Source organism: Clupea harengus, chromosome 7 (assembly GCF_900700415.2).
Source record: "Clupea harengus chromosome 7, Ch_v2.0.2, whole genome shotgun sequence".
NCBI classification, from domain to species: domain Eukaryota; kingdom Metazoa; phylum Chordata; class Actinopteri; order Clupeiformes; family Clupeidae; genus Clupea; species Clupea harengus.
Window position 1 is genome coordinate 17,135,949 of NC_045158.1, and position 22,725 is coordinate 17,158,673.

General features: G+C 47.7%; 1 protein-coding gene across 1 annotated transcript in view; it reads left to right on the plus strand.

The window, feature by feature from the left end:
- LOC105901088 (RIMS-binding protein 2-like) overlaps positions 1–22,725 on the plus strand; it is a 57,713-nt gene that overhangs the window by 16,854 nt on the left and 18,134 nt on the right. The window contains exons 4-13 of the mRNA XM_042708272.1: positions 3,065–3,169; positions 4,546–4,596; positions 5,414–5,434; positions 7,566–7,767; positions 9,288–9,436; positions 16,008–16,090; positions 16,365–16,474; positions 16,728–17,753; positions 21,013–21,164; positions 21,821–22,564. Coding sequence (XP_042564206.1) covers positions 3,068–3,169; positions 4,546–4,596; positions 5,414–5,434; positions 7,566–7,767; positions 9,288–9,436; positions 16,008–16,090; positions 16,365–16,474; positions 16,728–17,753; positions 21,013–21,164; positions 21,821–22,564 — 2,640 coding nt within the window. The 5' untranslated portion in view covers positions 3,065–3,067. The remainder of the gene's footprint in view (positions 1–3,064; positions 3,170–4,545; positions 4,597–5,413; positions 5,435–7,565; positions 7,768–9,287; positions 9,437–16,007; positions 16,091–16,364; positions 16,475–16,727; positions 17,754–21,012; positions 21,165–21,820; positions 22,565–22,725) is intronic.

Sequence of the window (22,725 nt, forward strand, 5' to 3'; positions counted from 1 at the left end):
CCACACACAGACAGAGAGAGAGAGAGAGAGCTAGAGATCTATGATCAGTGCTTTTCCTTTTTCTCTGAAGCATTCTGAAGATTGAGTATAATGAAAAGATGGACAGCGAATTCAGTGAGAAAGAGATAGAAAGTATAAATCTCTTCAGAGCTGGACTGTTATCTGAGGAGAGGAGAAGTGTGTGTGTGTGTGTGTGTGTGTGTGTGTGAGAGAGAGAGGGGCGGGGGTGAATGAGGCGGGAGAGTCTTGCTCATTCAGACAATGTCTACATGCAGTATGCTTAGGCTTAACACTTACATCTCTCAAATGTCATGTAATCTGGTATCAGGTCTGTCAACATCTTGTCCGTTGCAGGCAGTGAAGACCCACATGTATAAAATTGGTCCTTTTCTCCTCTGTCTTTTCTTTCTTTCCTTCTTTCTCTCTCCATCTGTCCATATCTTTCTCTCATGATATCTGTCATGATGTTGTGTATTGCCTCTTAGTTCCTGTGGCTGGTCCCCCATCCCGGATAGATAAGCAGCTGAGAACCCCGGAGCAATCTCCCGCCCCTCTCATTCACCCAACCCCTCCCCATTCTTCGGTCTGCCCCGCCCCCAGTCCCATTTTAAACCCATAAGGTACTACTTCTCTTGCATCCCTCAGGGACCAGGCCCCCCTCTGATTGGTCATCTTTAATGCCTGTTTTATTTTTTTTTCTGTCCCACCTCCCTGCGACCGACGCTGTCCACCGCAGGCTGCCTCCATGTCCTCACTCACTAATGATTGTCAGGAATGATTGGGGTGGGGATGGCATCACTCTGGAATGTGGCTGTGCATGGTCATCATGATGAGAGGAGATGTTGCTTTCCTTCACTAAAGTGTGAAGAGCGGAGAAAAATGAGTTCTCAAGTGTCAGATACACACAGCTGCATGTGTTTGTGGGCCTTGATCAGTGAGCTAGCTGGCAGCAGGCCCTGGAGTGGGCGGGGCCCTGATTTGGCACTGATTTGTTCCACGGTCGACTACTGCAGAAGAGTCAGTTATCAGTTAATGCGGCTGTGAAGTGTCACATAGTTGGTGCACAGGGTAGAGATCCTTGACTCACACTGCCGTTAAAATTAATTAGGAGTTACTTCCTTCAGGAGGGAAGCCTGTGATTTCTAGTCAGACACTATATAGAAGAAGCTAAGTTGCTTTGGCCACTACTTTTTGTTATTTCTAGAGTAAGGTTTGTCAATGTTGTTTTCCCTTGTTAGTGACGTCATTATGATGAACCTTAAACCTTCCACTCAATTCAGATCACTATAATTTACCCAGGGGACATGAGACCATGATCTTTGGGTTAGGGGTCTAGCAATGTAATTGCAAAACTGAATGGTGACTAAACCACACAAGATGTAGTGGCATTCAGTATTGTCAGACTAACTGTGAAGGAATCAATGTTTGCGTAGTTCATCTGTATGCACCCACCCACGACCCCCCCCCCCCCCCCCGACCAACCAACAAACCCAAGAGAATTTCTTTCTTTAATCGCCATCTGCTTAAACGATAAAATGTGAGAAAAATAAAAAAAGATTATCATGATGATTTCCTTATTGCAAAGTCACATATTTGAGTGACAGCTGTTTGTTTAGGTTCAATTTCCTACTATAGCTGCCTACAACTTTCAACTTCCAAATAAGAGACAGAGACAGAGACAATGGAGAACATGGTGAGATAGTGGGAGGAATGAAGGGGTAGAAATTGACAGAGGAGGGTGGAGAGACATGGTCAGAGAAGAAAGCAGAGAAATCTCAAGAACAAAAGAATCGGAGGAAGAAAAGGATCAGGATCCCTTCCCTTTCTTCTTTACATAACCAAGCAAGTCTATATTTTTTCTCCTCACTAACCTCTAACCTTAATGCAAAGAGAGTGCAGTGCACTGTTGTGTAATCACTGAGCACCTGAGCTTAAGGTCAAGAGAAGCTTTGCATTTAACCCATTTCTGTCTGGCCTTTTGGATGCTACCAGGTGGTTATTCGAGGGCATGCGTGCTGTTTATGAGGGTGGGGGCACTAATTATTGATCACACTTTGGAGTTAAGCCACCCTTTCATGTACAGGACAAACACCTGATCGGCTGTATTGATCCTGCTAAGCCACCTGCTTTGAAAAAAAAAACACTTATTTTTTATTCCCCTCACTCTTTTTTTTGGACATGGCTCCTCTGATTGGCTTTGCTTTAACCTGACGAGGTGAAGCAAGCTTCAAAGCGGGCGAGTGGTGTTTGCAATTAACTGCATATGATTTGAATTCCATTGCAGCTACATATCATCTGCCTTTTCCTACCCTCCTCATGCACTTCGAGCTCTTGGCTACCTTTTAATAACAACTCTCAAAAACAACAATATTATTGTACAGTCTCTTCAATGAAAACTTGATCAGTAATCTGGATAGGAGAAGTTGCGCCGGTAGTGTGAGTGCTTGTCATACACACCTGCAGGTATAGTTGATTTTAATACCCTCCCCAACGCTGAAAGCATTGCATATAGAGTTAGCATGTAAAGTTTCTAGGCTCATGTTGCTGATGAAGTTAGGGGATGTGGACAGGGCTGGTCATATGATGCTGTGATGGCAAAGGACTGGAACAGGCTTGTTTTTGCTTTACTAACAGCTGCTGTTGTTTTGTCTTTCTTCCCCTGTTTCCACCTGTCTCTCTCTCTCTTCCTATTTCTTTCTCATCTTGCTTCAATTCTACTTTTTTATGTTTTGCTTCTCCTGTTTCTCTTGTCATGTCTCATTTCTTCCTCCGATTCTTTTGTTCTTGAGATTTCTCTGCCTTCTTCTCTGACCATGTCTCTCCACCCTCCTCTGTCCATTTCTACCCCTTCATTCCTCCCACTATCTCACCATGTTCTCCATTGTCTGTGTCTCTGTCCTCCATCCACTTTTCCATCAACCACCCCTCACCCCCTCTTCACCCCCTGTGTATGTATGGTTAAATGCGTTTGTGCGTGCGTATGTGCATGCATGTGTGTGCGCGCGCATGTGTGTGTGTGTGTGTGTGTGTGTGTGTGCGTGTGTGTGTGTGTGTGTGTGTGCAGCATATGCGAGAGGCTGCAGAGCGGAGGCAGCAGTTAGAGTTGGAGCATGAAGAAGCCCTGGGCGTGCTCAATGCCAAGCAGCAGGAGATTGACCTTCTGCAGAAGGTGAGTGGGGGAGGGGAGTTGTGTGCCCACAGATACTTTAAGGGTCACTCCTCTGTTCACTCACAATGCAAACACTGAGAAATGGCTCTCACTTGGCCATGGCCAATGTATGTTTGTCCATGTCAGGAAACATATTTCCAAGTGTTGATTATGTCTTCACTGCAGCTGGTCTGTGGGACATTCCCTGCTTGGGAATCGTAGACAGACATGCACAGCGGGGCATTGACATTCTCACAGAAGACAAGAGGGATGACAGACACGTTTGAAAGCGACTCTTGGAGACTATGATAAATTAATGGGAAATTAGGCGTGCTGTGGATTGGCATACTTGCAGACACACCTTCCAAGATGGAGGTAAACTCCCTGCCTGACGGTCTGCCTAATGAAAAGGCTAGGAGATGAAAAGAGGACCTCATCAAATGTGACATTTCCAGCTGCGTGCTGAAGTAAATATCGCACATAAATAAAGAAATATATCTGCGGAATAAATGCAGATGCCGGGTTGACGTCTCGTTGCACTTCGTATGACAGGACGAGGCGGAGATAAAGCAACGCGGCAATTACAGCAAAGCCTCCCGACTGCGGCGGGCAGAAGCCTCGTCTCCACGACGATACAAATTGGCACTTGTCATCCCCCTATCTCTGCACCGCTTGCGCTTTGACACTCCTAAACGTTGTACTCTAAATGCCAGCCCTGGTCTCTGTGCCCGACAGAAGGTCTCAAGCATGTTCGTCTGTGTGTGTGTGTGTGTGTGTGTGTGTGAGCGAGAATGCATGTGTGTGTGTGTGTGAGAGAGAGAGAGAGAGAAAGTGTGTCTGTGTATTTATGACTCTGCGAGTTATAGTATAGTTTAGTGGGGACATTTTTTTCAGGGTCCACTGTTTTTTTTTAACTAATGTCTTGTGAAGTGGAGCACCGAAAGACACAGGTCCACAGATGTTTTCCCATCCACGTGGAACCAAAGCGTCCTCCCAACAGATGCTCGCCTTCACATTGAATAAATAGCTCTGTGTAGAGCTGCCGTTTTTCCCTCTGCTAACACACAGCATACCAAGAACACTCATACGACTCACTCCATCCAAAGAAAGCAGTTGCGAAGGTTACATTCTCATACGACTCGTCACAACAAACCAGGCCTTGATGTAAAATTCAATTCAATTCAATTTTATTTATATAGTGCCAAAACAATGAAATTGTCTCAAAGCGATTTGACATCTTAGAAATCATAGAAATCTTCTATGAATTCATATCCTTTACATTACATTACATTAGTATTTAACTGCAGATAGCTGTGTGGTATGTTTTTGTTTGTTAGTTAATCACAAGGGGAAGGTGAGTAACATGTGATGGCCTAATGCTGCTCTGTGTATTTCAGGCTCAGGTTGAGGCTCAGAAGGAACATGAAGGTGCTGTCCATCTGTTAGAGGTAAGCTCAGAGAGGAAAAAGAGAGAGGGAATGAATTGGGGGTGTGTGTGTGTGTGTGTGTGTGTGTGTGTGTGTGTGTGTGTGTGTGTGTGTGTGTGTGTGTGTGTGTGTGTGTGTGTGTGTGTGTGTGTGTGTGTGTGTGTGTGTGTGTGTGTGTGTGTGTGTGTGTGTGTGTGTGTGTGTGTGTGTGCCGCATGGATACATCTCCATGTGTTTTGTTTTTGTGGTGCATCTAGTTTTAAGTTCTGTAGCTGTAGACTCCAAACTAAGAATGATGAGGACATCCTCCACCTCATCCATTCATACTAAGCAGTTGTCAAGCGCAGACTGCTTTAGCACTCCCTCTCCATCACATCTGAGGCCATCTCAGCATACAACACAGATGGATTTCACTCTGAAAGCTCCTCCACTGAGGATTAGTGGAAGTTTGGAGGGCCACTTCCGGGAGACTGAGTGCGATGTGGCTTCTTGCTGAATTGCAACACATCAGACAGTTTCGCTGTCAGCAAGACTTTCAAATATTGTTGTCTATAACATATTCATAACCGTTTTTAGCTCAGGAATAATTAGTTAGTTATGTATGTGCTTGTAGCTGTGAGCTGCCCTGTTATCTGATGAGACGGAAAACCTTTTTTTGAGTTTTATTTTTAATAACAGGGTCGAGAGTCCTAGTGTGTATCTCATATCGATCTCATTTTTTTCATTCCTGGTCTCTCTGTTATAGATGGAGAGTATCTGAGTGTGTGTACAGGTTTGTGTGTGAGCGTTGCTTCTATTTGGTTGATGTGTTGATATATTTATTTTTTTGCATACACAGAACCACTTGGACAGCATGCAGGTATTTTAGAGTTATTTTCCCTTACACATACTCCCATCCTTCCATCCCATCCCCGCCACGCAAATCACCCTCCTCTTCCTCCTCCTCCTCCTTCCAAACTTCTTTAAATTGCTGACACGTGTTAGTGGCGCCAAGATATTTTCTATAACGAGAGTTATTAATCCCGCAAGTGGCTGCCTGACCTGACATTCAAAACAGAATAAATGAACAGCACTCACCACCCATATCCTAGTTCATACCAATGTTCTATGCCATTTGCAATGTCAAGAAACTGAGGGACATGGCAAAATACCCAAAAATTAAAGCCAGCTTTGTTATGCAATAAATACTGTCAGACGCCTTCAGAGTGACATGGTAAACATTTCAAAGCAGACGTCCGCAACTGTGTTGACATACACTTAAGCTTATCCCTGCTTAGCAACACTGGACAGATGGCCAGTCTTGTGATCAACTTCACATGTTAGGTAGTACAGAAATGCTCAGCAAAAGACACGAAAATACTTAAAACTTGAACGGCGTCTGATTCTCAGCCAGGATGGCTTGTATCAGCTAGGCACATGAAATTTCACATCCTAAACCAGTGCACTTTAAGTCAAGATCCGTCTCAATAGGATACATAATTGACTTTAAAATCCTATGTTCCATTAACACCAATTAATACCTAATAATGTACATAACAATAATGCTGTGTCATGGGCAGGCATCTAAGAGGTTCTGACAGTGTTAGTGAAGGAAAACAAACATTATTGGGGAATGTCAGAATTCTGCAGAAATTGACATTTGACATACAGGGTGCCACCCTTGACTGCTACCAACTCACAAATGTACCCAGGAGGCAGTGGGTGGTGTTGACGGAACAGGATGCTGTAGACTACATAGTATATAGTGTTATTGTCAGAAGATTGTCATTATCCTGCAAACAGTAGGGAACTTGAAGCCAATTCAAATGCAGTTGGATGCAGTTGTGAGTTCACACTCACACATGTGCTGCGTTTACTATACAGGTACATTTGTTTCATACAAACTAACACGCACACGCACACCCGCACACGCACACGCACACACACAGACACACACACATGCGCACACACACACACGCCTGCACGCACACAACCTCGCAGTCTAAAGAAGGGTTCAAATCAACTGGTGGGTTGACTTGAAAATGGACTACTTTAGACAATCAGCCCAACATCCATACCGTAGTGGAATGAACAACCTCAAACCCGTCCTCCTCCCTAACCGTGTCCGTCGTCCGTCCACTCTGAAAACCCAACCACTCGGGGCCCCCCATGGGCCACAGTGTACGAGTCCGTGTGTGTGTCTACGTGTGTCTTATGGCCTTATGACTTGTCATAAAGCCTATGTACATGTACCATTAGGTTAATCCTTGTGTCATTGCACACACGGTTTAAAAAACCTTAAACCATGCAGCAGATGATAGCTCAAGTGTTTAATGATTTTGATGACAATGTCTCATGTCTGTGTTGACATGTGTGGTGTCATATTTACGTGTGTCAGGTTTTTCTTTGCCTAAGACAAGGGAGATTTGGCAGAAGCCATCTCACAGCCTCTCTCTCTATCTCCCCATTGAAAGCGGATTAAACCTGGCTGCATGGTTTATCAGTACCTTTCACACTCTGTTATGATCTCTTATTCCCCCGTGTGCCTCTGAACTCACCCCTGATTCTTGCCTTTATTTTATGTCTGTGTCTCTGTGGCATTGAAGTCGAGGAGCATTCCACGCACGTTGAACACAGTGTGGTTTTTGGTATGCATACCGTACGGTCCATCTCATCTTAGCAAGAAGGTGACCTGTGGTAGTGGTTAGGCTTGCATGTACTTGTATGTTGATGTGTTAGCTAAGATGAGCCAAACTGTTTGCACTGAAAGCCCTTTTCCCTTGTGTTGCTTACTGGAGTACATGTGAGAGTAAAACAAGCCGTTAAGATAAAATAGCTGGAATAGATGAGAAGCTAGATTACAGATGAGTACAGTTTATGTTATGTTTCATGATATGTGCTGTGTAATGGTTTTGCCCTCTTTTTGCCTTTCCCTTTCGTTCTCTTTCTCCCTTCTGACTACTCTCTCCTTCACTCTTCTTCTCCTTCTCTCTCTACATCAATCTCTCCAGGCCAAAGTGCGAGACCTGGAGGAGAAATGTCGAAGTCAGGGTGAGCAGTTTAACCTCCTGTCCAAAGAGCTGGAGAAGTTCCGACTGCAGGCTGGGTTAGAAATCCTCAGCACCGCCCCCTTAACTGTGGGCGAGCCGCCGGGGTCGCCCAGCAAGACCCTGTCCCAGCTCCTCAATGGGCTTGCTGCTCCGGGTGGTAAAGGTTTGTTCCTAATACCCATCCTTGCAACCACAGCATTGCTCTGGGAAGCACTTCATTGTGATTAAGCTATGTTGTCTCCCTTTGATGACATCACTGTCTCTGGTATTTTGACACTGAACTATTTAATTGAGAAAAAGTAGAGCATTGGTTCTCTAGTATGTTGCCATTCAAAAAGCTAATCAATGCAAGTGCCTGTAGGACAGCATCTGCATCAAAACATAAGACGAATTAACTGAATCGGAGAAAAACAATCTTTTTTTTGATTGGATCCAATTAAAACTAGAGCACCATACATACTAAGTAGGTTGCAGCCACATCAGTGTTGGCCTTAGTCTCTATGCATTGGGTTTATTCTATCTCAGTATTGGGAAGCTTCTCTGTTAAATGATATAATCCAGGAGTGCTCTCTGGCTCAGTTTGCGGTTGTGTATTTCACCAGGAAGTGTGCGTTTGACAGGTAATTATCTCTACAGCTCGATGTAGTGTAACTGTAGTGACTATTACATTTCACCTCAAGGGAAAACTCTCAGAGTCAAGAGGCTCTACCACGACGAAGCCACAACATGATATCCTCTGCTAAGTTGATATTAAAAAAAAAAATATGGGAAGTGGAAAAATGATGCTGTAAGGTTTATTGAAAAATTGTGAAAAATGAGACGGAAAATTGATGAAAGCGGGGTGCCTTTGGACAGGGGCTTGTCGAGGAAGACGGGAGGGAGAGGCAGTGTTGGCATCTGTCAGCTGATTACGGGCAGGCATGCTGGGCCTGGTAATGAAACAATCAATCATAACAACATGACAACTCTTCCTATCTCAGCTGATTCATGGGCACAGTTTTAATGTGCAACGTTGGCTGGCGAAAAAAATGAAAATCACATCAACAAAAACACACATGTTGGGTTCGGTGAAGCAGGTGAACCAATAATGTGCTATCATGGTGTACCTATGAGATAGGCCCATCCTTCATACCCGGCATGAGAGATCAAGTCAATGATTTAAAGCCCCTGGCAGCATAATTGTATGAAGGGTCGTCATGCGTAGATGTTGTAAAAGTCTAGGCGAATAGGGGGGGTCAGGACCCACGAGGAGTTTATGATTATGGTATAATGTATTTCAAAGTGTTTGAAGGGTATCGAGAGCAGTGATACAGAATCAATATTTGTCTGTCAAAGGTCCTTTTAGCCTCGGTTGTACTCAGGGATATAGAAATATAATCTTGAAGGAGTCATGCATACACTAACACTCACTGGAAAATATGATAATATGATATGGTTTACAGCCCATACGGGCTCCCTTTAAACCCTCTGATGAAGGGCATGTTAGTTATACTGACATGAGTCTTCAGCTGTGAAGAAACCTTTAAGGGAGAAAGAACCTTTTCCACCACCAGCAAAAGGTTCCTTTTTTAAACTATAAAGCTCTTGGCAGCAGTACTTGGGTAAACATTACACAGGCACCAACTCACTGACCACCTCCTCCTCTTCCGTTATCTCTCTCTGTCGTTTGCCTTTTGCTCTCAGGCAATGAAGCTCCGATGAGCAGATCGGTCCTTTCTGAGTTTATCCGGCCGCTTCAGATGAGTGCGGAGAAGGCAGAGCTCCTGTCAGTCAAGCCCACGTTCCTGAGCCGGAGCCAGCCAAGCAGCCCACGCCGCGCCTTCCTCTCCGAGGTGCGTCCTGTCCTCAATGCTGTGAGTCCGATCTTATCTTGGTTTTAATCCACTGGCCTATCATCAACCCTAAGCCTGCCCGCTGAACAGCCACCACAGTCACCGACCCCCAAAGTCATCTGTGAACACGTCCTCAACCCAGGATCCTCAACCCTCAAATCATCTCAGTGAGGATTAATTTGGATTAATTTCCTTATACTGGATTCTCTGATATTCCAAGACAGTGACAAGGCTCATTGAGGAAGCTGTTCCTCAGGGCAATCAATATAGGTTCATAGTGTAGATGGGTCCAATGCCCTCACTTCAGCCTGTTGGCATAATAAAGGAGGCACAATAGTATTTGATAAAGCAAATGTTTTTTCTATACAAAGAGTTGATATAACCCTATATTAATATATCCCTGTGATCACTGTGTTACGCTGTCATTTGGGCTATTGTGTATGATTTAATCATGGTTCAGCCTGAGCAAAATCAATACTCTACCCAAGCATTTACCAAACATGGATTCTTTTTCAGAATCTGTGTTGGCACAAACTAAACAATTGGCTTGTCCTGTGGCTGTCCTGTGAAAAATGACCACCTGTGCCTCCTCTCCTAAATCATAATGTAGTTCAGTATACCTCCACAATTTATCCGGCACTATTTTCAATACACAGCAGTCACAATACTATTTATATTGGTCAGCGTTCAGCGATCAGATAATGCATCGGGCAGAGTTGAGGAATTTCACTTCTTCATACACCACACATATTACATTTACAGAGTTGAGTTGAGTTCATCCATGAGCATAATGTGAATGGACCCTTAACTCACCAAACCATATGGAGGCCTGCTGCTGCCCGAGGGGAGTCGTATTCAGTGCTGTGAAGGAGGGGGCTATGGCTTAACCCTATAGTGCCACCACAGGGCTTTTATTTCTGTGATATTTTTAGGTTGCTTGCTGGTTGTGCAAATAATTTTTTTCATGCCACATTTGGAACTTTTTTCCATTCAGAGCCATGCCTAGGCATAGAAGAACACGGAAACCAGTAATATGCTGTCTGTCACACACACACACACACACACACACACACATACACACACACATGCTCATTCACACACACTCACTCACTCACTCAGGCACCACTCAAAGGGAGAGAGGCTGCATGTTAAAGATGGGGTGTGAATGGCCCAATCTGTCCAGTCTGTCCCGGCCTGTACTCTGGTGAGATTGCTGGTGCTTGGGCAGAAATCCATTATGTTAAACCATTAGATTACTCAGGTGGTTTAGCAACTTGATCTAGACACACTGGACAAAAGCACCAAAACACACATAACTTACGCAAGAAGCAGACACTGAGGTAGGTAAAAAACACACTATTAACAAATATAGGTATATACGTATATAAACAAAAAATATAGAAACTATTTTACCACCAGGTAAAAAAGTAGTCAGGTAAATATCCATAATCCAGGAGATTGTGGAGGTGTCTACCTGCCTCTTTTGGGGCTTCCCTCCCGGCAGTAAAGGCCGGATTGTGTTAAAGGCACTTGAGAAATCAAAGAACACGATCCTCACAGTGCTGCCAGCTTTGTCCAGGTGAGAGTGGGCTCGCTGAAGCAGGTAGATGATGGCATCCAATCTCGGGGCGGTAGGGAAACTGCAGTGGGTCAAGAAGGGTGGTCACCTCAGGCCTGACACGAGCTCTACCAGGACTTTCATGATGTGGGATGTCAAGGCAACTGGTCCATAGTCATTGAGGGCAGATGGAGAAGACGTATTTGGTAGCGGAACAAGGCAGGATGTCTTCCACAGCACTGATACCTTCTGCCACATTATACTGCCACATTAACACTCAGCTGACACTGATGCACTACCATCCCCCCCTCATCTGCCAAATGAATCAACCAATCATAGACTCCTTCCACAAATCATAGACTACTTCCTTGCATCCATTATTTTCACACAACCATTTTAGGGTACTTTGTTATTGTTAATGTTGTTTGGACATGTGTAAGAACGTCTCGGTTACTTACGTAACCTCGGTTCCTTAAGCAGGAACCAGATATAACACAATGGTACATGACATCAAGTCATGGCTACAAATCGAAGCATTTATCTATTCACGCCTGAAAGGCCGCGAGATCTGTCAGCGCGCGCTCCTGGCCCCGCCTTCCAGGAGCTCTATAATATCATAACGCGCCCTCAGATCTTCCTCGGAAAGAAACTGAGCAAGACAATCAATCCAAGGTAACACTGTACACGCCAACCTTGTTATATCTGGTTCCTGCTTAAGGAACCGAGGTTACGTAAGTAACCGAGACGTTCCTTATCGCAGTTCACTGCGATATAACACAATGGGACCCTATACATTCCCGCGTGATAATACAGTGGCAGCCAATTACACACACCAGCTCTACTGAAGCCTTTGCCCTCATAGAGGTTCATACGGCCGCTGGCGGTGAACATATTAACAGGGCAACCTTTGTCATAGGCGGCAGGGATCGCGATCCTGCGCCTGTAGGAAACCACCCTGGAGTGTTTCATGTGCAACAAACATGTAGACACCGATGAACACACTTATCATATACATCGTTCTCAGGTCAGGGGATTCAGAGATCAGGGGTAGGGCTGGCCACTGGTTGTAAAGTGTTGTAGAGCTAGGACTACTGTTCGCAGCTCTAACACATTTATGTGAGACGCGGCTTCTGTCACAGACCAGAGACCGTTCACGCCTCTCCCTTCGCAGACCGCTCCCCAGCCTTTGGTGGAAGCGTCTGTGGTCACCACCACGCGACGCGACACTATGCCCATAGTGCCTGACGCGGCGAGAAACCAGGGGGTTCTCCAGATCGCCAGGGCTTTCCTGCATCTGGAGGACACCACTACTCTGCGATGCCTGTCTGTGACTGCGTTGAGCTTCATAGACAGGTACCATATTTGGAATGGCCGCATACGCAACATCCCTAACGGGAGCGCTATAGCGGCCGACGCCATCATTCCTAACAGGCGTTGGCAGCGCAGCGACGAGGCTGACTGTCCCCGTCGGAACTGGCGCACGCATGCTTTGATGGCACTTGTCCGTTCTTGAGACAGCCTGACCTCCATGGAGGTGGAGTCTAAGATCATACCCAGAAAATGCGTAACTTGCCTGGGGCAGAGAACGCTTTTTTCTCTGTTTACAACAAAACCCAGTCGATACAGGTGTGCCACCACTAGATGGCCATCCTGCACTGCTGCAGCTTTTGAATGGGAAGCAATTAACCAGTCGTCCAAATAATTGTAAACGCGTAAGCCGCGTAGACGTAATGGGGCGATGGCTGCCTCTACGCACTTTGTAAATACCCTCGGCGCTAGGGACAGGCCGAATGGGAGTGCGTTGAATTGGTACGCTATTCCTCCGAACGCAAACCTCAGATATTTCCGATGTCTGTGGTGGATCGGAATGTGGAAATAAGCGTCTTTTAAGTCTATCGTGATAAACCAATCGTTTGGCCTTATAAACTGCACAAGCCTGCGTGGGGTCAACATTCTGAACCGTAGCGGCATGAGTGCTTTGTTTAACACACGTAGATCTAATATAGGCCGATAATTCCCGTCTCTTTTGGGTACGAGGAAGTAACGGCTGTAGAAGCCTGCATTCCTTTCCTTGAGAGGAACTCTGCTTATGGCCTTTTTTCTGAGCAGGGAGATAATTTCTTCCCGTAGGAAGTGAGACTGTTCTCGCTGTATCACAGACTGTATTACTCTGCTGAAAGGCGGAGGGGAACGGGCGAATTGCAGCGCGTAACCCTTTGAGACCGTCTTTAGCACCCATGGTGACACTGCGCATGCGCGCCAACTTTCTGCACAACCAGGGAGGTTGTGCTCTGAGTTGAATTTGTCGGGGACTAACCCGCTCATGGTCAATGAGTCTAAGCCTAGATCTACACCCACTCCGCCTAGGGAGGGAGACGAGATCTGGGGCTGCCCCCTCATGTTTTTGAAAAAAATGTGGGGGTGCGATTGCACTGTGTGCATCGCGGGGGGAGTTACACAAGCATGTCTGGGCACTGCGCCATCTGGGACAGGAGTTAGGACATATGATTGTGGTGCTTGTGAAAACCTGCTTACCGTGCTGGACATGATTTCCACATGTGAGCGACGGGCTGATTTCTGTGGAGGCGGTGTGGGCTCCACCGCTCCCCCCTGTGTGACGAGTGGCTGACTGTCACGGTCAGGAAGCCTGAGGTCTCCCTCTGCCTCGCCCGCGGCGAGCGGAATGCTGCCGCGGAGCCTGGGCTACGCCCTGGGCAGGGCGCGCAGCTGGTTGTTGTGCTGCAGGCTGCGCTGGAGGGCGGAAGGGATGTCTCTGGCAGCCTCGCCCGGTGGATACCTTTGCTGGAGGCGCTGGCGAGCGGAACCCGCTTCTCTTCCGGCCCGTGCGGGTGTGGTGTGTCCTGAGGAGGACGTCTCACCCGTGCCACTAGAGCGAGGCATCCAAGCCTGGATTACCTCTCTGCTCTTCTGCTGTTCTTCGAACTTGGCAGCCATTGTGACCACTGCCTCCCCGAAGGTGCCCTGGACAGAGACCGGGGCGTCGAGGAGTGGTGCTTTTTCTCTGTCTGACAGCTTAGCCAGTGATAGCCACAGAGACCTCTGGGTAGCCACCGCGGCACCCATCACCCTCCCCAGTGCCTGTGCCGTGCACCGAGTTAGTCTGAGCCACAGACGGGTGATCTTCCCCCAGCGACAAGGCAAGCTCAGTCAGGAGCTTTGCCTGGTAGCGCTGTAGCAATGCAGCCGTATTGGTCGTGCAGGCAGCCTGCCCTGCAGCCAAGTAGGACTTCTCCGCCAGCTGAGCCTGGTGTCTGCCCACCCGCGTGGGCAGGAGAGGCTTCTGGCCGAGACGCATCGTGGGGGATGCGGGCGAGAGGTAGCCCGCTACTGCATCCTCCACCTGAGGAAAGGAGAGGTAGCCCCTCTCCTTAGCCATGTGGAGCTGTATGTAGGGCGCGAACCCCGGCACCGGGGCTCGGCCCGAGTAGGGTATCGCCCATGTTGCCTGCAGTTCCTCGTGCACCTCCTCAAAGAAGGGGATGCCGGAGGGAACTGACGTGGCGGGGCCAGCATAGAACTCCCCGTCCAGCAGCGAGGACCGCACACTGGGAGGGGGAGGGAGAGGGAGCCTGAGGCAGCTGGCTGCTCTCAGCGCAACCTCGTGGAGCTGCTGGCCCAGGAGCCGAGACGAGGTAGGAGGTGTCTCCACCCGCAACCTGACGTCATGGCTCGTCTGCATTGTTTCCGCGATTGAGCCGTGCTCATCGGAGTAGTCTAGCAGACTATCATCATCCAGGCTGATGTCCAGCTCGAGCGCATCGTGGGGGATTGCCTGGACACCGCTTGGTTGAAGCTCCTCCGCCTCGCTGCCCGCAGCCCCAGGGCTGACAGGCGGCGGAGACGGGGAGAGACCCGGGAGCGGAGCTGCCGCCACAAAGCGAGTGCTCACGCTCACCAAGTCCAAGGCTGAAGACGCACTCATTCCCACGGGGGCGTCAGCCCCGGATGGAACTAGTGCAGTCTCCTCGGCGTCCTTGCGCTTCCAGAACGCAAGGCGCCTGGTAGCCTTAGCTAGCGGGAGGCTAGCACAGATGGGACAGACAGGGGCTTCGCCTGAGAAGGCGCCCTCCGCGTGGTCCCTGCCTAGGCAGGTCACGCACCGACGGTGGCGGTCGCCCTTGGGACGGACGTGATCGCAGTCGGGTTAGTGTCTGGCCATCTTTTATCAATCTGAAAGTAGAGAAGAATGTTAAAACACAAGCACACTATCTGCAACGAACACGTTGTTAGCAAGCTAGCAGGCTAGTCAGAGACTTAGCCAGCCAGGCAGCAAGGATAGCAGCAACTACTTTCAAAATGAAATTAAGCCAATGAATTTCGTAGCGCCCTGAGCTAGTGAGGGTTAAGGAACCCGATAACTCACCAACCCGCAGAGAGCGAAAGCACACAAAACTCTTTTGACTGTGGTAAAGCGTTTGAGATATACTCAGAGATGTTCACTCCGTCTTGCGAAGTTTCAAAAGAGGAAGATCTGAGGGCGCGTTATGATATTATAGAGCTCCTGGAAGGCGGGGCCAGGAGCGCGCGCTGACAGATCTCGCGGCCTTTCAGGCGTGAATAGATAAATGCTTCGATTTGTAGCCATGACTTGATGTCATGTACCATTGTGTTATATCGCAGTGAACTGCGATAAGGAACTGAATTTATTTCTTCTATAACCTTTATTGTCAGGGTTTCTTAGTACTTTAATCATGTACTACTTCTTCCACTACTATTCATTCCAAACAATTAATTCATGTGGCTTAGTTATTGTGAATGATTCACATTTTATTTAACATGTAGTTGTGTATATGTATACTCATATATAATTTTTTCCTCTGTGTGTCATGACACTTTTCAATCATTACACTGCAGTATCTCATTCACATATCAAATACATACATGGGAAAAGATAATGAGAAGAAGACTTGCCCCACACGGATTGAAAGCTGTTGTTGTTTTGGCATTACCATTAAACCTGACTGGTCCATCTTTATTCCCTCCATCCCTCAGCAGATGGACAAAGAGCGGAGTTCTGCCCCACGCGCCAAGCCCAGGTTCACGGGGAAAGTGCGTCTGTGCGTCGCTCGCTACAGGTCAGTGTGCTCCCATGTGAACAGGTCAGTGTGCTCCCATGTGAGCAGGTCAGTGTGCTCCCATGTGAGCAGGTCATTGTGCTCCCATGTCGCTTGCTACAGGTCAGTGTGCCCCCATGTGCGCTCTGGTGCTTGGTGAAAAATGTGTGACAACTTATCACTTCAAATTGCCAGTGTGTTAATCTCAGGGCAGCTAGCTCTCAGAATAAATAAATCATATTTTGCACATGCATGTTGTTCAGTATAGGTTGAATATTGGTCTCTGATTTGACAGTTATAATCCTTATGACGGACCCAATGAGCACCCCGAGGCAGAGCTCTCCCTTGGGGCTGGGAAGTATCTCTATGTTTATGGGACCCCGGATGAAGATGGCTTCTATGAAGGTGTTGTACATTACCCACCAGCATCAAATCCTTTTTGTGATGTTTTCAGAAAACATGCTGATTTGGATTTTTTCTTTTGTTTTGTCTGATTCTGTTTGCACCAAATATGCATTACTGCATCACCATCCCACTCTACCTGTCCTTTCCTGTAAACAAATGCTCTTTTTCTCCTCCTTTCTCTCCTCACTCATTTTACCTCCCTCATGTCCGTTCATCGTATTTCTAGTAATGATTTGTTGTCTTCCTCTCACAGGAGAAACATTGGACGGTCAGCAGGGTCTCGTTCCCTCCAACTTTGTGGACTTCATGCAGGACGACGAGCTGCCGTCTGTTCCCCCTGCCAGCGGTGGCAGCAGCGGCATTAGCAGCAGCGGCATCAGCAGTGGCATCAGCAGCGCCATTGGCAGCGTGGAGCGCAGCGTCAAAGAACCGTCCTACCTCAACCACAGCCCTGCTGTCTTGCCCGTCCCCTCCATGGCCAGCACGGGGCTCTCGGCCAAGGCCACACTCCTGTCGGAAAGCACCCCGAAGCTGGATGGCATGGGGACGGGGAGCGCGGCCAGTACCCTCAGTACCCTCAGTACCCTCAGCACCCTGAGCACACTGAGCAGCCTCAGCACCCTGGGCAGCCTGGGGATGGACTTCACTCTGGGCTCCTGCAGCAACGGCATGGGGACCCTGGACGTGAACATCGACGAGATCGGCGAAGACATCGTGCCTTACCCCCGCCGCATTAACCTGATCAAGCAGCTGGCCAAGAGCGTGATCGTGAGCTGGGAGCCGCCCGTGGTGCCGCCGGGTTGGGGCCAGGTGAGCGGCTACCAAGTGCTGGTGGACCGCGAGATACGCATGAGCGTGCCATTTGGTGGACGCACCAAGGCACTGATCGAGAAGCTCAACCTGGCCATCTGCACGCACCGCATCTCTATCCAGAGCATGACAGACCGCGGGCTCTCGGACGAGCTGCGCTGCACCCTTCTGGTGGGCAAGGATGTAGTGGTGGCACCGTACTACCTGCGTGTGGAGAACGTCACACAGGCATCAGCCGAGCTCTCCTGGATGCCCAGCAACAGCAACTACAGTCACAACATCTTCGTCAACGATGTTGAATATGACGTGGTCAAGCCCGGCGGCTACAAGTACCAGTTTTACAACCTGAAGCCCATGACGGTGTACAAGGTGCGTGCCGTGGCTAGGCCGCACCAGATGCCCTGGCAATTGCCCGTCGATCAGCGCGAGAAGAAGGAGATCTTTGCGGAGTTCTGCACCCAACCAGCCGGTGAGATGAGACTCCTCTACCTGCATTTTATGTGTGGTTGTAATGATAGAGTAGATTGCTCCCAAAAGGCCTTTAGGTCAATACTGGGGACTATTTATACTGATTAGTGAGTATGTACGCATTAGCACCACACATACACATTAGTGTATAAAGATGTGAATTATTATGATCTAATGTAACATTGTCCCTGAAGCTAGTGGCTTATATCATACTCATTGCTGTTCCCTTGCTTAGTGCTGTGCTTTCAATAACACTGAATAGAAAACAGCATCTGTGGTACCCTACCAAGAGGACAAGGCGGCATAATTGAGACATGGCCTAAATATAGCTCATGTTTGTAAAACAAAACAACAGTGTCTTAAATGTCATGCCAGTCCTTATCCTTGAGTCTCCGGATCTATGATGATACGTTTGGGGCTAGGATATCTCGTCATGTTTGCATGTTTGTTTGTAGAGGGGAAAACAAATAAGGACATTTTTGAATATATATATATACTGTATATTCAGACATTGCCTCGCAGGTTTATGGATGTACATTCACTTAAGTACATTGTCTTTTGTGCAGTCCATGAAGGTCATGGCAGAAGCTGAGTTATGTCTCCATAGACCACTGGTTTGAACTGCGGGACTTAGCATTTGGAACAGTGGTTTATACAGACAGCTATTGTGACAGAAATGTTAGCAAGTCCTTGGAATGTATTGTACATTTTCCTAAAGAAGACACATACTGGGTCTCTGCCTGATTTGGAAATCATCTTTTCTATTTGGCTTATTTTAGGTTTCCATGTCTAATCATGCATGGGTATTATAAGGGGAGCTGAGAAATTCAATAATACTGCTTGAATACTCATGAAAATTCTAAAATGTTTCCAACCAAGCAGGTTCATTTCTCTTCAAATGAATCCAGAAGACAAGTCGGACAATTCAGAAATGCAACTAGGACAGAAACAGACATGTATAACTAATCTAGCAATGTGTTTGTGCCAATTTAGCCTTGAGTGCGGGGTCGGAGTGTTGTCTCTGTGAAATGTTGTTGACGTGTGTAGTCTATCCCTTGCTTTTGATGGGCCCACTGCCAATCTCAGTGCAAGGAACATCAAACCGAGCCATAATTCTGCTATGTGGTTTTCCTTACCATATTTTTCTTCTTGCCTTCTTTCCCCCGACTAAACACAAATGTGTACTGCCGCTCTCAGAAAAGATGCACAAGAGATGAAAAGAGTGCGACATCAGAAGAATGTGGTACATAAGGGGTGTGGGGGTGGAATAGAGAGAACGTAGGAAGAAGAGAGAGATATATAAAGAGAGAAAGAGAGAAGAAAAGGGAAACCCTGCTCAATGTTAACAAGTCTCCAGTCTCAGGGAGTCCTCTTCTACTACGCTCTCCCTGGAGACGCGGCTGTGAGTGGCAGGCAAGAGAGAGCTGGGCGGGGCGGAGGAGGGAGAGACTCACTCACAGTGCGCTAAGAGTGAATAAACAGCAGGAAGATACTCTGGCACATTAAAGAGCTGGTAATGATCTCAGAGACGTGGCGCCCATGATGATGGTTCTTCTCTATGGCACCCGCAGCTGTCCTTTCTCAAGCACTGTAAGGAACACTCGAGCCTGAGCTAATTAGGCCAACCGCTAGTAGTGTTCATAAATATAACCTTGTGTACAGGAAAATAAAGAAATATACTGACACTTAGGTGTACTTTTCTTTGAATAATTCCTGTGTGAATTATACAGGGATAAATTACTTTCAATCAATGAATTGTCCTCTAGCATTATCATAGGAACACTATGGACTAGAGTGATATCCTCAAAATAATTGGAGTAACCAGACCTGCCCTCTTCAGCTCCAGAAGCTATTTTCATATCCCAGATCCTGTTTCATTCTATTTTCTTTGTTAGATATTCGATCCTGTTCAGAAAAGCAACTGAACTGGTCCCTTCTGGGCTCTGCAGCTTGGCTTGTTTCCATAGCGAGTATTTTTAGCACGAGTGTTCCCCGTGGCCTTTGGTCCCTGAAGCAACATGTCTGTCTGATCCAGTTTCATCAGATGGGACTATATATACATATATGTCATACACACACACATGACCACCATGACCCTGAAAAATAGCGAAAATGCAAATTTGGGAATAATTTTGGACACATCTTTAGCATTGTCGCAATGGATGTGTTGTCGGGAGAAGAGTATCTGGGCATTTCATCTTGGATATGCTAAATATGAGGTTCCTGTGGTATGTCATACCACATAATGTGTTTGCAATGAGAGGGCTGAGAGACTTGTGTTATATGCAGGCGCTTGGTCTGACCTCTGCTTCGTCGCCGATGGGTGTGTTTGATAAGATAACCTTGTGCTTTTGAGCAACTTTCACATACAAAGGATGGATCATGCTCCCGAGGATTAGGATGGCACCACATCTCTTCTCTGCCTTTCTCCTCTCCTCTCCTCTCCTCCACTCCATCTGTCTTGTCTCGTCTCCTCCTTTCCACTGCTTTATTCCTCTCTCCTTTCTTGCTCCTCCATCCTCTCTTCCACTCCACCTCCTCCCCCACCTGCTCTCAGCAGGGGCTGTTGATTGGTGGGAGCTGCAGCTAATTGATTGGGGAGACACTTCAAACAGCATGTCATGTGCAGTTCTAATCAATGGATTGTGTGTGGAGTTGTCAGGACTGTGTGGATTAAGAGGGGACTTCTGATGTGCTGGGTTGCTTTAAGCCTGCGACATGACTTCAGGCCCTCAGTAGTCTCTCTGATTCTCACTAGATTGGCTCTCTACCCCTGGGAGTCAGCTTCTCTCTTTTGGAACGTTCACTACTGTTCTTCAGCTCCAGGAATCTATCACTACTTCCTGTCACTCTTTCTCATGTTTCCTCTCTCTTTGTCAATACATCTCTCTCCCTCATGTACATTAACTCCTCTTCTGTGTTGGTCTGTCTCTTTCTTTATTCTCTTCATATAATTGCTTCTCCCTCTCTTTCTTGTGCCTTTTCATTGGCACACCCCACTTCATGTCTTGTCTACCCATCACAAATATTCAAACACAGGACATCCTGTTACTTTTGCTATTCTCACGCCATGTTTTGTGCTGTTTGGCTGTGTGGCTTAGCTGTGCTCACACAGAAGGCTTCTGAAGATCAGACACCAGTCTCTTAGCATGTGTGAAATACACTCCTTTTTGACCTGTGATGTTTTATGTTTCTTTTAGCGATATACATAATACAACCTCTATTTGTCACCTTCTCATTTTCTTGCCCCCCACCTCCAGGCCCCCCCTTGCCTCCTCAGGAAGTGCAGGTGCAGTGTGGGCAGTCACCGGGGATGCTGCAGGTACGCTGGAAGCCCCCTCTTCTCTCCCCCAACGGCACCTCCAATGGGGCTACAGTCATTGGCTATGCCGTCTGTACAAAAGGGCAAAAGGTCAGTATGACCAACGAGAAATGCATTTCAGTTTGTGTGTGCGTATGCTTCTTCACAGACTTTCTACTGGAGGTTGTAAGATATTTACAACGCAACTTCAGGTCTTAGTATCTGACCACAGACATGCTGGGCTGACCTGGATACGGTTATCAAAGCTGTTCTGGGGTATTGCACAGTCATCAATCTCACTTTCTATTAGAGTCTATGTGTAATGGGTTCTTCAGCTTCAGCACTGAATGCTTCTTCAATGTTTCACTCCAGTGTAGTGCTCACTACTGCCATCTACAGATGAAATACCCACATAACAGCTGCAGCCTCTTGCATGCACATCAGAATTATGTAATGCAGGGGGTTTATATAAGTCTCTACAAAATTGCTCCTTTGGGGTCTTTGAACTGTGCTGAACACACTTCACGGATCACGTTGCATGTTTATGTGTCAGCTGTGTGAATCTGCACAACAACATATAAGTAATAATCGGTATGAAATGGTCATTAATGAATCTTAAGCAATTTAATGACTGCATATAGATGTGAATTTTTCTTAACTTTTATCACACATTGTTGTGTTTTTGCTTAGGTGTTTACATGTGTGCCTGTGTGTATGTGCCTGTTGTTGTGCACACATCTGTGTTGGTCTGTGTTTGTGCGTGACAGATAGCAGAGGTGATGTACCCAACGGCGGACTACGTCACCGTGGAGCTGAACCGCATCCAGTGTCTTGAGGCGTGTGAAGTCATCGTGCGGACACTGTCATCACAGGGCGAGTCCCAGGACTCCCCAGTGGCCTCTATACCCCACACTCTCCTACGCACCTCAGCCCACCCTGGCCAACTGTCCCCACTTCCTCACACCGTCTCTCACTCGCCAACTCCTGCCCATGTCCTGCCACACCACCCCCCTTACCCTCAGAGCTACCCCCCCACACACCCGCAGCCCCACGTCCAGCCACCCCCCCAGGCCCATCTACAGCCTCCGCCTCCCCAACCCCCTCAGCATCCCCATCCGCCCCCCCACGCGGCCACTCCTCACCCCCACCCGCAGCCCCACATTCCCCAGCCGCAGCCGCTGATCCAGCAGCATTCGCTCCCCAAGCCCAAGCTCCTGCCAAGTGCCAGAGACATGCATACCAAAGACCGGCTGGGCCAGCCATGGGAGCCCGCACCGCAAGTCCCGCGCGCCTCTTCACCTCTGCCCCCACACCTCGCCCCGTCCTATGCCCACGCCCACCCCCTCGCCCACCACCACTCTGGACACACCCTGGAGCCCCCCCACTTCCCGGGCCGACGTTCGCCCTCCCCCCAGAGGATCCTGCCCCAGCCTCAGGGAACGCCCATCACCAACACTGCGGCCAAAGCCATGGCTCGCGAGGCAGCGCAGAGGGTGGCCGAGAACAGCCGGGTGAGCAGTCTGCAGCTGCCTCTACTGCCCTCTGGTGGCCAGTGGGGCAGCTCACAGATACAATATACAGTATATAATACATTAAAGACAGTGAGCCAGCGAAAGAGAGAGAGTTTAGAGACAGTACCATGTTACATTATCTCAACCCATTTCCCACCTTG